Genomic DNA, 15,519 nt, shown 5'->3' on the forward strand with positions numbered 1-15,519 from the left:
CACACTCACATAAAAATAAGAATGAAGAAAAAACTAAAACAACGCAATGATCCTGAGACTCTCCAGAAGATTTCTGAATCTAGCAGTTAATTGGAAAGACTCTCACCCTGACTAACTATATATACTGATACCTGTGAACTAAGCAACTGCACTGAAGATGGTAATCTTTAATAATAGTTTCATGCTTGGAGTGTCTGTCATACTGGTCTTCTGAATATGGGCTGCTTGTTATGACATGCTAGTTGCTGCTGGGCTGTCTCTCGGGTAGATGATTGTTCAAAAAGGGGGTGGTGAATGAAGGCAAGAGACAGGAAAAGGAATGTTATGGGACTGTCCTGCTTCAAGGTTGTATATGTGTAGATTTTTGTATATGTGTTAGATTTTTGGACTTATGTGTAAACATAACAAATTATATAATTTGTTATGCGTATTTTAAAAATATGTTCTAATTTTTTAATGTTTTTCATCATATTCTATAGGGACTTTAAGTTTAACATAGCAATACTTGATGAAAAATATCTGTTCCATGTTATGCCTAAGATATTTGATATTCAGACACATAGTGAGGTTAAGCTTAACAGCCTAGGTTGTATGGTAATAACAATAAGCTTCGCTTCTGGAGGGTTAACCACGTAAGTTTGCAGACCAAAATTAGAGAAAAAGGAGTGCCACAAGGAAAGCCAACATTTTGGCCCTAGCCTTCCAAGGTCAATTAAGACTCAGGACATAAGAGAACTTATACTGCAACGTCATGTAACTCGGTAGTGTCCCAAATTTTCTGATCAGGGAAATTATGGGGCCAAAGGGGAAAGTGATCGATGACATAAAGTGTGCCTAAGGAGAGTCACATGGAGAGAAAACATTCTCTCAAGCTTTCACAGAGAGCACATTGACCAAGCAATGGCCGTGACTCATCCACATGGCTGACACTGACAAAGGATCTACAATCTGAGGTACAGGATCTCAGCATAAATCCTGAGGGGATCTGACTGACCTTATCAGATCCAAAAGCTACAACTCTTGTTGCATAGGTCTTGCTTTACGTTGGTCTTAACCATCCAGCAGAAAAGTATAAAAACAAAGTATAAGAAGTAAAACCATGCTGTTATGTTGAGCTGTAGGGGACTCAGGTCACCAATTTCTGACACTGCCAGTGAGGTGGAAGACCCAATACTATTATGGACTACTGGACTCTTTTAGAATATTTTGCTGAGTTAAGATACCTATAATATTCAAATAACAGAACTTAACAAAAAAAGGGGATACAGATGAATGTCCATTGGTATTCAAAATGGTTAATGAATAGACAGATTTGTTCTAATAGTGTTTGTAAATAGGATATCATGTCCACATCTTGTACAGCAATTAAGCACTAGGAAGAATGTATGCAATGTGTTAATTATTTAAGCTGTCCTACCAATTTGGTTTGAAACTGTCTCACTGCTGTTTGTTTCTCAATAAGATTATAGAAAAAACTAACAACAACAAAAAAAAAAAAAAAAAAGAGAGAGAAAGAAATGAAAAAAAATGTCCACTTCAAGGAGTATCTCTGCTGTTACTGGTAGACAACATGGGCAGAGTCCAGCTCCATCTTAATTAAGCCTAATAAGCCATCAGTAGCCTTACAGCAGGGCAGTAGATAATCTCACTGAACCTTTATTTCCACTGAAGTTCAGACCGGCTTCTAGCCATGAGCCTACAGTCACACCTGTTTGGCCTGTAGCACTCTGTATGCCTCATGCCAGCTTGAACTCCACTGGGAGTCACTAGATGGAGCCAGCTGATACTATGAGTCCCTAGATCAGTTGGCCTCTCTACAAGATGACTTCCAGCCAATCCCCCTTTCTGGGGGAGATATGGACCTGAACAACTCAGCCACTGCAGTCTGCTGCATCCCCTCCTCTATATCACTAATGTTTCACTAGTGTGTGCCATCCCCCAAATCTGAAGAGGTAGGATCTTGCAATAGATGTAAAATGCAATAACCAGCTACATGGGGAAGACATTACTGAGAAGTAGTCATTTCCTAAGGGCTCTCACTACTTACAATAGGCAAATTACAACAGGCCTCTGGAGTCACCAGTAGTCACTGTGCATTTTAAACTTCCCCTCCCACAAAGTGAGTCAGGGCTCAAGGAGAAAGTACCGCTTGCCACCTCCATCTTCTTCCTTGAAGCTTTTCTTACTGCTTTCCCTGTGGGCTTCAATTTGCCTTCAGATCTTTCCTGGGTCCTTGGGACCCACCCCACCTCCCTCCTTCCCTTCTTCATGTTACTATATTCCAGCTCTGGACACCCAATCTCAGAGAGGGTCTTTCTCTGCTGCTCACTGCTCTGCCACCTTCTCCACTGTTTTTTTTTTTTTAATTTTTCTTTTTTTTTTTAATTTTTATTTATTTGAGAGAGAGAGAGAGAGAGAGAGAGAGAGAGTGAGTGGTGTGTGTGTGTGGCCAGCTCAGCCCACCAGGGGGCGGGCTGGCTGGCATGTGGTGCTGGGGGATTGAACCGTGGTCCCTGTGCTTTGCTGAACTTGTTCTAAGTAGGTGCTTTAGACCACTGAGCCATCTCTCCAGCCCCTCTCCACTGTTTTCTTGAGTTCTTCTTCACATGCACGCTGTGCATTGCAATTCTATGTCTAGATTCATTTTTCTTCATGGAATCCAAGGATTTGTAAGTCAAGCCAAACCCAGATGTCTTGCCACTTCCAAAGTGAATCCAAATACAAAAGAGACATCTGAGGCCAGGCATGGCAGCACAGTCCTATAACCCCAGCACTCAGGAGGCTAAGGCAGGAGGACTGCTGAGCTTGGGGCCAGCTTGCACTATACAGCAAAACCCTGTCTCAGACCAAAAATCAAAATAAATTCTTTTTTAAAGACCTCTGGTATAGTACTACTACTTGCTACTCCAAGATGAAGGACATCAATGATCATTTATATTCTTTAAAACAGTCAGTTGGTCATGAACTTGCTACTCTGGATAGTTACTGTCATTCATGTTGGAGGCAGATCCTCAAGTAGCCAGGGAAGAAAATAGCTTAAAGTGATACTTATCAAAGAGACTGTCACAGGCCAACTGCGGTGGTCATCCTTCTAATCCCAGCATTTGAGGTGGCTGATGCATGAGAACTGCAAGGTCAAGCACAGCCTGAGCAACTTAGTAGGACCCTGTCTGAAAATGAAAAGTAAATAAGGGAGGTGGGTACAGCTCAGTGCAAAGGTCCCAGGTGCAGTAGCCAGAGAGAGAGAGAGAGAGAGAGAGAGAGAGAGAGAGAGAGAGAGAGAGAGAGAAAGAGACCAACAGAGTCCTCTCTGTTATTCTCCATCCTCTTGCCCTATTTTGGTTTTCTTTGTAGAAGTTTATCATTACCTAAAATATATACATATTTTTTAATTTGCCAATTATTTTTATTCTATTAAAGTGTAAGTCCTGTGACTGCAACAATTTTTTTTTTATTCACCACTGTGTTTCTGAAATGGGCCATGACACCTGGCACATTGTAGATGCCCCCTAAGCAGTTGTCAATCACTAAGTAATAAATGACAGAGAGCTTGAGGTCAGTCATGAGAGCATAGAAAAGATGCTGTGGTAACAAGCAATACAGTGCCCAAGGAAGAGCTTTCTGAAGAAAGGAGCCCTTGCAGTTGAATATTTTCATGAGATCTGTATCTGACTAAATGGTGGGCATGTACTGGAGATGTTGCTCAGTGTAGAACATGTGTTTAGCATAAATTAGACACTGGGTTTGATCTCAGAATGAATGAATGAATGAATGAATGAATGAATGAATAAATAAATAAATAAATAGCTGGCACAGCAGATTACCAAGTACCCCTTTGCTGATTTTACGTGGATCAAGCAACCTTTTTTTTTTTTTTAAATTTGGTACAGGGTCTCACTATGCAGTTCAGACTTGTAGTGATCCTCCTGTGTCAGCCTCCCCAGGGCTGGAATTACAGGCATGCACCACCACACCCAGTTTTGGTGGCCAGCTTATTGCAGAGCCAACAAGGCCTGTGGTACTGGGGATTGAACCCAGGTCCTTGCACTTGCCAGGCAGGTGCTTAGACTACCAAGCTATCTCCCCAGTCCGGACCAAGCAACCTTCTGGTTTCCATATCATCTGCTCACAGAGAAGGGATCTCCTAGGTTTTCCATCCTCTCCTGGCCATGAGCAACTTGCTGTGGGCCTCTCTGTGTGTATTCACAAGGACTCCAGGACACAGTGATAGGGCCAGCTGGAGTGAAGTTAGACAGAAGAGGCACCAATCAGGAGAACCTGGAGGTAGAGCACAATGCCAGACCCTATAGTACACAGGGAGGCTGTGGGGAAATGCAGCTGGGGGCTAGAAAGCCATGGAGCCCCACACCAATTCCTGTGCTTCCCTCCCTGAGGCCATTTCCTTCTCTACCCAAGCATGCACAGAGAAGGCCTAACTCTGCCCTCCCTGAAATTCAGAAATTCCTGGAAAGGTGCTGATTGGCTGAATCATTGGATCAGCAGCCAGACTGATCCACAGTGGCCAGGAGGGTGAAGTCTGTACCGTGCAAGCTGGAGGGAGATTGTCCAACAGAAGGGGGTGACTCCTCCCAGAAGGTAGGGAGACCATTTCAGAGCAATCCTGAGTCACTACATCGTGCTGGGTAGACATAGTAAGGTTTTACTCTAATGTGAAATTCTCCAGGACAAGACCATTTTAGAGGTCTCTGGAGGCATGCACAAGTCACACTCACATAGTGGGACCCAATCTCAAATAAAAGTTGGCTCTGCAGGGGCTGCCAGAATAGCTCAGTGGAAGCCTGTGTGCCAAGGTCCTCAGAGGCCCTGGGTTCAATGCCAGCATCACAAAGAAAAAGGAGACAGAGAGGGAAAATATTTGACTTACAAGTTGGCCATCTGACTAGAAAAGAACACCACTGAGCAAGTTACTCCAAAAAGTATTTATACTTAACTCCTTTCATCAAGATATATGAAAGCTGAGATACATTAAGAGCTCTTGCTATAATTTGGATCTAAACTGTCCCTCAGAAGCCTTTGTATTGATCCCTAGGTCTCTTGCCGTTGGGAGGTGGTGGAACCCTCAGGAGGCAGGGCCTAGAGGGAAGACAGAAGTAGGTCACTGAAGGTATACCTCAGAAGCAGTGCTGGGACCCCAGCTCCTCTCTTCTCTCTCTTCTTTCCTCTCTCTCCTCCTCCTCTTCTTCTCCTTTCCTGCTCCCCTTTCCCCTTCTCTTCCCTCACCTCTCTCATTACTTCCTGGCCCCCATGAGGTGAGCTGCTTCCTCTACCACACTCTCCCACCATGAAGTTCTGCGTCACTGCAGGCCCACAACAATAGAGCCAAGCAACCACAGACTGAAATCTCTGAAACCATGCACCAAAATAAAACTTGCCCTTTTTAAAATGTATCATATAATTTTGTTATTATAAAGGCAAGCTGGTAAATACAGCTATGAAAAAGATTTTAATTTGATTTATGAATTATGTTTTTCCTCCTCCTTGGGCATGTCTTAGATGTTCATTATTGTGAGACTAGGGATTTGTGTGAGTAGAGAGAAGCCAGCGAGACCCTCTGCTGCCAGCCTTTGAATCCTGGGGTTTCTTTTTCTGAGCCCATAAGTACCCCCTCATTCCCACTGCCATCACCTCTGCCAATGTGATGCATAAGCCAGGAGTCAAGAGGAAAGGAGAAAGTGCAGCCTCTACGCTGCAGAGCTAGCAATGCCTTGAGCACTTCAACCTCCTACCCAATTCATGCCAAAGGAATAAAGATTCAACATCAACCAATGCACATGCTAAACTGCTGAGTTCCAGACAGATAGGCGGAAAAGTTTAATGCTTAAAAGGAAGCTTTCCCACCTCTGTAATCAATCCCACATCCTTCCACACTACTTCTTAAGCAGCAGATTTAACTCTAAATCACAATCTTATTGTGAAGAAATCTCCCTCATATTCCTTGAGGAAGTACAAAGCAAAATGCACAGTCTTATCAATGTGAATAACCACACAGATCTATACACAAAGACCGCACTGGACAAGTTTTATTTAGTAGAAATTGCGTATCTTCAAAAGCCAAAGAGCCAGACCGGCACTAATACCACTTTGATGCCATGGAATAACTGAGGCAAAAGGATGAAATGCAAGGAGAAAAAAACAGAAGGATCTTGGCAAAACCACTCATAGTAGCACTACAGCAGATTTAAAAGCAGCCAATACCAAAGCTCCACAAGATGGCACTCTCGCTTTTCCAAAAAATTATTTTTCTTGGGCATTGAATTTGATCCTTAATAGAAAACCCAAGCACACGGTAAGAAAGATATACAGTAAATTACAGAATATGTCAATATTTCTTTATGGGGGGGCTTTAGACTGTGTCTTACCTAAATATTTGCCAGCTTGTAGATGAATGAGCATTGTGTTATGGTAACACAATGGTACCATGGATCATTTGTGTTTGTTTACACTGGATGGGCAAGGAAATTAAACACTGGAATCTCTAGGCAACATTTTTTTTATAGATGAGATTATTTTCTTTATTTTTTTATCTTAATTTTTGTTTATTTATTTTTAACCAGGAATTGAATTTAGGACCTTGCGCTTAGCAGGCAGGCACTTGTGACACTGAGCTATATCTGGCCCCAGATATAGCTGGGGTCATCAATTTTTTTTTCAAGGTCATCAATACCAAATCTTTACTGAAATCTACTCTGTCCACACATTCTGCTAGGGGCAGGGTTTTCATTCTAGGAAAGTCACCTTTCCAAGAAGATGAAATGGGAAATTTTGCTGTTAACATCAGGATTTACATATTTAGAAGTCTCCAATATTGGGAGAAAAATTTTACTAACTCCTAGAAAATAAAAACATATCAATAACTATTCCACTTTGCAAAATGTTGTACAAGCTTTCCCCAGTGAAAATTTCATCTCAAGAGGATTAAAGGAATGACCATTTCAGCATCATTTCAAATCACAAAAATTCAGAAATAACATGGATGTTCAATACTGTGAATACTAACAAATGCATTGTCCTGTAATTTGTAATTATACAACAGGATTGTAGGCAGTTGTGCAAATGGAAAAGGAATAAGTTACACAGAGTTGCTAAACTGCTGCCCCTCTCTTCCAGCCCCTTCCACACACCCTGGGCAGGGACCCACATGCCCGGCTCCCTTCTGCCCTGGGGGCAGGAGGAGGAGGCAGCCAGCCAGAGGGCAAGCCCTTGCCTTGTGTCCAGCGGGTCAGCAGGTTTATGTCCAGGCACAGCTTTCATCGCTGAGGCCCTCAGTACCAGTCTCTGCGTATTTGTTTTTTCCCTTCCCAAACCAGCCTCATTGTGTGCCCACTCTACCCTCCCTGCCCTGGCTCTGCACCAGCCCCTACTCCTCCCCCAGCAGGCTCCAGACTCCACAAAGCACCAGCCTCATCCCCTACTCAGGCCCTAGCACTGAGTAGCAGCTGTTTTCCGCAAGGGCATTCTCTGTACCACTTCACTACCCTCTTTGATCTTTAAGCCCCACAACACCTACTTAACCAACTTCTCCTAGTACACTTTCTCTGTTGAAATACGCAGTGTATTTCAACACTGCTACAGTGACCATGTGCCAGGAAAAATAGATACATGTGGGTTTCATAGATAGATGGACAGATGCACACACATGTGGGTTACATGGATGGATAGACGCATACACGTAAATCCGCATCATTTTAGACAGCTAAGACAGAAAATAATATATGTCATAAAGCTTAGGCCCTCAAGGAAGAGAACACAACAAATAAAAACATCAAGCTTGTGGCTGTAGGTGCAAGATGGAGATGCAGGGCTGGCGAGATTACTCAGCAGACAACATACCTGCTTTGGCAAGCACAGGGACCAGGGTTTGATTCCTGACCCTACATGATGTGCTGGCCCCACCCCAGAATGGTGGCCAGGAAATGTTTTGAAGAAGAGATTTCCAGTAATGCAGAAGTGATAAATCTAACCAAACCAGAAATTCTAGTATCAAGTAATAAGCCTGCCAAATCTCTGCAGTTCCATTCTGGCTGTCTTCCACTGGGTAGGAAACAGACCATTAGACAACCATGCCACAAGAAAGAAAAAGAAAACGAGCTCACTGCCACCAAGGGCCACTGAAGGACACTGAAAGCCATAGGAGGAATTTTACAGAGAAACAATCCTTGCAGTGTCTCCTAACTCCTCTTCCTATATTAATACTAAAAAGGCGAGACAGATTTCTCCTAGGGGATGGAATTTCATTCCTCTCCCTTTGAGTGTGGCTGGGATGAATGACCTTTTCCTAATGAACAAGGTAGGGAAACTTTATGACATCAAGGTGGATATAGCACCTGAACAAAGTGATCCACATTAAGAAAGGGGAAACTGGGCTGGGGAGATGGCTCAGTGGAATAAGCGCAAGTTGCGCTTGCCAGGCACGTGCTTATTCCACTGAGCCATCTCCCCAGCCCCCTTGCCCAGTGATGGAGGTTAACACATTATTTGTCTTCTTGTGCCTCTGACCAGTACTTTTCCAAAGTGTTTTTTCATGTAAAACAAGGGAAGACTAAAAAACAATTACCAACAGGAGAAATAGAAAAGATCTGCCAGCTACACACCATGGGAGATCCTAAGGGAGAAAAAGGACAAGAGGGGAGGGTTGCAGGTGAAAACCCACTTGGAGCCTGTAGTTTAGTTAATATTGTTGTCCTCGGGTTAATGTTTCCATTTTGATAAATGCATCATGGCTAAATAAGATGATATTTGGGGGTGGGGTGCAGCTCTACAGGAACTCTGCACTGTATTTGCAGCTCTTCTGTAAGTTCTAAAATTTAAAAAGAAAAAAATTTAAAAAGGAAAAAAAAGCAGCATAAACTAGGACCCATCTCTGCTAGAACACCTAGTTTTTCTGCTGTGTAAACAACAGGAAATAAGGATGTTACTTTTCATTCAGCAAAGTCATGGTCCAGAGAGGAGAGATTCCAGGAAATTCCAGAAGCCCCAGGGCTGGAAGAAGCAGTGGAAGAGGGACCGAGGGTGCCAAGGGGCAGCAGTATCCCAGCGGTGCTGCAGAGGGTCCAACACAAAGGCAGCCATGGGGTCAGGCCCACAGCAAGCCGGGAAGGACTGTGGCTGTGGCCTTGAGGCTGGAAGTAGCAAGGCAGCAGGGACACAGGCTCTTTGCAGCCCCAGTAAACATGTGTTAAACAAATTGGATTTTCTAAAGATTCGCTCTAACTGTGGCATAGGGAATAGAAAGCATGACAGCACACAGCCAAGGACAGGGAATCAGCTTGTGTTTGGGTCGGGAGTGGAGGAACGGGTGGCTGTAGCGCACACCTGGGAGGAGTGCGCAGAGGGGAGGGGCCGGGGGAGGAGGAGGTGCGTTGGACCGGAAAGTTAAAGGAGGGGGAAAGAGACCCCTGGCCAGCAGCAATGCTGTTCTCTTGGTGTCTCCCAGCCTCCTCTCTAGTCCTCCCTGCAATGTGAGGCAGGAGACTGCAGTCACCTAGGTCATCCTGACCTCACAGCACTGTAGGTTTCTGCAGATTACATGACACATAAAGAGAATAAAAAGCCTCAGTAAAAGCCTTCTCCTTATCCTTGGCCCCATGCTGGCCAAACAAAGGCTACTTGCCCTTACTACGGATCTACACCATCAGCCCCAAAAATTCTTTGATGGCCTGTTTCCAGGAGTCTGGGGGATGTGCAGATAAAACTTTTTCTGCTATTTGCTTAACTACAGATGTGCCTTACTGCAAGGTCCTGAACCCCATCAGGGAAAGATGGTTTTGTTCTTTGCATGCTAGGCTAGGACTCTACTGCAAAGCCACACCACAGCCTTCATGATTTTGGTTTATTCAGAAGTGTCAGCCACTGCCCATGCTTTAATGGGCTGAGATATTCAAAGTATGTGGTAAAAGCCATCCTCACTCTATAGGGAGTTACTGTGTAGGCCACTGAGCTAAGAACGTCCTCTGAGTATCCAGATTAGAATTTGTCTATTGAGTTTTTAATTTTACAGGTTTTTTTAGAAGAATTGTGTGTGTGGTACCCAGGTAACCCAAGTGCCTTACCACTGAGCTACACCTCAGCTATTATAAGACTTCTAATTATTTTTCAAATTCACCTGTTTTTTCATTTTTTCTTTCTTTCTTTCTTTCTTTCTTTTTTTTTTTTTTTTCAGTACCAGGGATCAAACTCAGGACCTTGCACTTGTGAGGCCGGCCCTTATGCTGCCAAGCTATCTCCCCAGCCCTCATTTTTTCTATTAGTTTCAAATTTTCATGTTCTTTTGAGATGTAATTTATTCCTTCTACTTAACTCTTTGGACACACACATCAAATCACTTTAAATGCCTCTTTGCACTGTGGTTTGGGGATTTGCAAGGAGAACAATAGAATACATGACATAAGATTATTTATAATGATAGTCACCCAAAGAATCATATACAAGAGTGCAAGAAATCTGTCCACACAGTAAAGACCAAAGAATCTGACTGAGGGGCTGAATCTCACAATAATGTCCTGCATAAGTCCAGCTAAAGACCTGGAACTCATAACAATGCCTCCCAACTGGAGCTCCCTCGAAAAGTACCACAGCCATCCTCAGTAACAGTGAGGTCTTCAGCTCCTGCATGATGAGGAAAGCTGAGTTTCCATCAAGAAAGCCAACACCATAAGCTTCTCTAGGAGACTGCACAATGTACCATCTTGCCCTCTAGAGCCAGGAAGCAACGCTCAAGATGAAAACCAGAGCTCCCCCGAAATAAACCATTCTCTGCACCAATGAGGTTCTGAGCTCCTTGTCTGATGAGAACGACTAAGTTCATCAGCAAAGCCTGCAAGACGAGGTCCTCCAGGATAATAGCCCAAGAGAACCAGCAGCTCCCTAACAGCTTCTCCAGGTTTGTCTCCTATGCAGCTGGCAACAATCCTCAGGTGGGCCTCCCACATCCAGCCCCGTGCTAGTTTAGTTCAGCTGGGTGTCACAAATTCACCACCAGTTATCAATATGCCATACTTTGCATAATTGCATCTCTGATTTCCATTGCTCAAAAGGCTTCATAGCTGTCTCTATTTGCCCTTGGTCCTCAGTCCAGAGTTAAAATTTAAAATAGTACAGGTTCCTAACTGGTGATTATAGTGGGGGAAACCAAAAATTAGTCACCAGGCCTGCTGGCAGCTTGCTTACCTCCTAGGTCAGAAGACTGCCCTCTTCCAGTCTCCATTAAAAGCCATGTGATCAGTAAGCCTGATTGTTTTATCTTTTTGGGAGATGGGGTACATATTGGTTGGGGATAGGGAACAGATCCCACCTGTCATTCAGGTGCAAGTTCATAGTGACCTGAACTGGGTTGGTAGCAAGAGAAGGTGGTAAGAAAGCCGCTTCCAACTTCAAAACAGCTTTGCTGAACTCACTGTTCCAAAAAGTATCAATGGTAAATGTAACACATGAGCAGAGGGATAGCGACCAGCTTGTATAAAGGTGACATGGCGTGGAATTTATTGTGCCTAGGTGCAGGGAGGCAGAGAGGGCGAAAACCATCTGCCTTGAACAAAAGTGTGGCCCTCTTATAGGGATGAAAAGAAGGCAGCGTTGTTAGGATGATTTTAATATTCTTTAATAAACATATGTGGTCAAAATTCTCTGGCTGTCTTTCACCTCAAAGGCAAAGTCCTGGGAGTAGCCAGTGTAAATTTTTGGCTGTCTCCAGATGTCCCCAGATGGCCCAGGACTTGCAAAATTCTTTGTCTTATCTTACCTTCTTTACAATGTCCTGTGCTTGCTGATAACAGCAGTGGTGCTCAGCTAAGTTCCCTGCTGAGAATACTGTCTCTGTTGTCAAGCAGATAGGGAGTTGGGAGAGTCTGGATTAGAGCCTTATAGTAAATAAAAATGGAAAACCAAAAAGACAAAGAAATTCAACCCTCATCCCCAACCACTATGCCCCCATTCCCCCAAAAAGAGAACAGAAAAATGTGTTCTAGATGTTTAATATATTCTTTCTACCATGACCAGAATGTTATGGCCAGTCAGGATCACCTCAAAAGTCATAAGATATAAATTTAGGGCCGGCCAAATAGCTCAGCGGATTAAAGTGCCTACAAGCAGGCACAGGAGCTGGGGTTCGATCCCGAGGCCTGCCGTGCCAGCCCCAACCCCAGGGTGTGCTGAGATGTCAATTGAGACTAGGCATGGTGGTGCATGCCTGTAATCCCAGCTCTTGGAAGGCTGTAAACAGGCAGATCTAGTAGTGAGACCCTGCACACCTTGTAGACCCTTCCCTTAACATACAAAAATAAATAAATAAGATAAAAATTTTCTCACAGCATGACCTCTAAGGAATCCCCTGTTGTCACAATCATAAGCAGAGATGCAGGGAAATCACTGGCCCAATAGAGAAAAGGAAAGGAAAGGAGTGGTTAGGATATTGGCTGCTACTGCTCCTAGGCAAAAAGAACATTAATTCTTGTTTAGGAGCTCAGAAACATTCCCAAAAGAATGAAATGTTACTAACCTGTCCCAAAATGTAATGTCTTAATTACTTTTCTTATTACTGGGACAAAATACCTGACACACGTAAGAAAAGAAAGGTTTATTTTGGCTCACAGTTGGTACAAGTTTCAGTTCACTGTCAGCCAGTTGTAAAGCAGGGCAGAGGGACATCACAGAGGAGAAATAGTCCATGGCAGGGTACACAGGAGGCATCAAGCAACAAGCAACAAATGCTTTCTTTCTGTCTCTTTATAACTCACCTGGGCTATCTACCCTTTGGACAGTACCACCCACATCCAGAGTGGGGCACCCTTAATCTCAGCCATCACATCCTAGATCCAGAGAGCTCTGAGAAGCCCCACCTGTGAGAGTGCATGTGGCGTTAGGATGGCATCTAGATATAAGCTGTAACATGTGCCTTCACATGGAATATCTTTGGGTTTAGGACAAGGAAAGAAATCTGAAACATTTTTCTAGAAAGTCAACACATTTGAACATGTGGCTGTCATTGAGAAATCAGAAATCAATGTGATCTAGCTGTTGACCAACAGGAAAAACAGCTAGATAACAACAGGAGCCTTCAATTGTCCATCCAACCATTACTTGGTAAATATTCTGTATCTTCACTGCACAGTGGGAAAACAGGATGTCTAAAAAATACTTCCTATCTTCAAGGAGGTAGGAAGGTGACTCATCCAATTAGAATCAAAACTTCTATGTGTTGCATGTGTGGTGTCCACAAAAAGATATGAATTACAACACAGTGATTGATTTTTTTTTTTTTTTTTTTTTTTCAGAACCAGGGATTGAACTCAGGTCCTTTCGTTTGCCAGGCAAGTGCTTATTCCACTGAGCCATCTCCCCAGCCCCACAACACAGTGATTTAGAACATGAACTTATTTAGAAAAAGGGCCATGATTGATATAACTATTGAAGATGAGGTCAGACTGCTAGAGCAGACTCTTAACCTAACAGGAGAAAATGCAGAGACAGATACAGGAAAGAAGAATGCCAAGAGATTGGAGAGATGCAGCTGAAAGCCAGACTAATGTCCACCAAGAAAAGCTAGGAAGGAGCAAGGAAGAATTCCTCCTATCGGTTTCAACGGGAGCATGGGTTCTTGCCAACACCCTGATTTAGGACTTCTGGCTTCCAGAACCATGAGACAATACATTTCTGGTGTTTAAAGCCCAGTCTGTGATACTCTGGTGTAGCAGCCCTAGGAAATTAATATATTTTAGAGCTTGTGTCAAAAACAAAATGACATAGCCAACAGAAATCATGTCCAGCTGACACAGCTTGTACAGAATGTCAGTCTGTTGAGCTTTAGGAATGCAATTCTGATACAGAGGGCAGGAAAAAAAAAGGTTGTAAGTCACCTGTAACAATCCAAATGCCAACTTCAACCCAACCTAATTAGTTTCTCTGGAAAATAAGCCGAAATCTACCCATCTAAATGCCCAGAACCTAGTGTCAACTTTGTGACTAATAAGATTTTTAAGGTGTAAACCTGGCGAGAACAAAATGTTTTACACAAGCTTCATTACTTCAAGCAGTAGCATCCAATAGCTAAGTAATTATTATTCGTTTTTCCTACCACTATATCACAGCATAAAAGGGGAACTTCAGCTGAAGATTTTGGTGAGCAGTAACTAATTAAAATCCCAGTTTAACCTTGCAGGAGCCAGAACTATATTAAGAATGCTGTCGGAACTGGGTGTTGCAGTGCATGCCTGTAATCCCAGAACCTTGGAAGGCTGAAGCAGGAGGACCATAAATTCGAGTTCAAATTGGGCAATATAGCCGGATCCTTTTTCAAAATTAAAGAAAAGGGCTAGAGATACAGCTCGGTGTGAAGGAATTATTGTCTGGAATTATTTCTAATGCCTCTCACCTGGTATTATGATGTCTTCATAATGATGCTTCTAGGTTCTACTGTGATTACAGTTATTCCTTAGCAATTTCCAACTGTAAATAAATTCTTAAAATTTCAGCAGCTGTTTTGGGGGAGGAGCGCGGGCAAAGAGCCATTTACACACTCCCCTTGCCACAACTCAACCTTAAAACTGGGCTCTAAATCAAACATGAAATCTATGCGCCTTCCATCCAAAATCACGGGCACTTACCTGTTCATCTAAAAATAATGGAAGCGAGGCTAGAAGCTCCAGAAATGGTCCTGAAACTCACAGGTGGAGCCCCACGGCCACACACACTGAGGGCCCTCACGCCTCGTGGGGCAAGGCTTGGCGCAAGTGAAAAGGTGCCCCGGTTGTCTGGGTCTTACAGAATCAGGGGTGCGCGTTCAGCGCACTGAGCCAGCAGGGCTAATTTCCCTTGGGCACGCATCCACAAAAGCCATCCTGACCCTTCTCATCCATGGCACTTTCCGCCCAGCAGTTACTCCAAACCCCACCCGCCTGCCCCGCTCCCCGCCCCCAACTGCAAGCCCACCCCGGCCAGCCCCGCCCCGCTGCCCGCGGAAGCCCCGCCCCTGGCGCACTTCGACGACGGCCGTGGCGGCTGCGGCGGCGGCTGTGGGGGGGGGCGCGGGGGGAGGGGGCGGGATGTGGGATGGGGGCGGGACCCGGCCGGGAGCCGCGATGGGCGGAGCCGCCGAGGAGCCGCAGACCTTCACCTCGAGCAGCTCCACCTCGGACGCGGAAGAGTCGAGTGAGGAGCCGCCTGGAGCGCCCGCGTCGCCTCCGGGGACCAGGCGCTACCCGGAGCCGCGCGGCACGGGGCTAGGCCGTCGCCCGCAGAACATGGCGCCCTGGACGCTGTGGCGCTGCTGCCAGCGCGTGGTGGGCTGGGTGCCGGTGCTCTTCATCGCCTTCGTGGTGGCCTGGTCTTACTACGCGTACGTGGTGGAGCTGTGCGTGTGTGAGTACCGAGCCGGCGGGGTAAGGGACTAGCGTCAGGCCGCGGCGCCTCAGGCCGCGCTCCCGCGAGGGCGTCCACACGGGCCGGAGCGCGGGGCGCGTGCTGCGTGCTGCCTTCGGGCCGCGAGCGGGAATGGCGGGGCCGTGC

The 15,519-nt window shown here is 44.8% G+C and overlaps 1 protein-coding gene and 1 long non-coding RNA gene across 3 annotated transcripts in view; one reads left to right on the top strand and one right to left on the bottom strand.

The window, feature by feature from the left end:
* The window catches only part of LOC111812065, a 37,640-nt gene extending 22,765 nt beyond the window's left edge, over window positions 1-14,875 (bottom strand). The window contains exon 1 of the long non-coding RNA XR_002817660.1: window positions 14,619-14,875. This is a non-coding gene — a long non-coding RNA (uncharacterized LOC111812065). The remainder of the gene's footprint in view (window positions 1-14,618) is intronic.
* Window positions 14,876-15,120: 245 nt separating this feature from the next.
* The window catches only part of Zdhhc20 (zinc finger DHHC-type containing 20), a 90,940-nt gene continuing 90,541 nt past the window's right edge, over window positions 15,121-15,519 (top strand). For both annotated transcript variants that reach the window (XM_023699147.1, XM_023699148.1), the window contains exon 1: window positions 15,121-15,372. In XM_023699147.1, the coding sequence (XP_023554915.1) occupies window positions 15,255-15,372 (118 nt within the window). In that variant the 5' untranslated portion in view covers window positions 15,121-15,254. The remainder of the gene's footprint in view (window positions 15,373-15,519) is intronic.

Source organism: Octodon degus, unplaced genomic scaffold (genome assembly GCF_000260255.1).
Source record: "Octodon degus isolate 3935 unplaced genomic scaffold, OctDeg1.0 scaffold00111, whole genome shotgun sequence".
Classification (NCBI taxonomy): Eukaryota; Metazoa; Chordata; class Mammalia; order Rodentia; family Octodontidae; genus Octodon; species Octodon degus.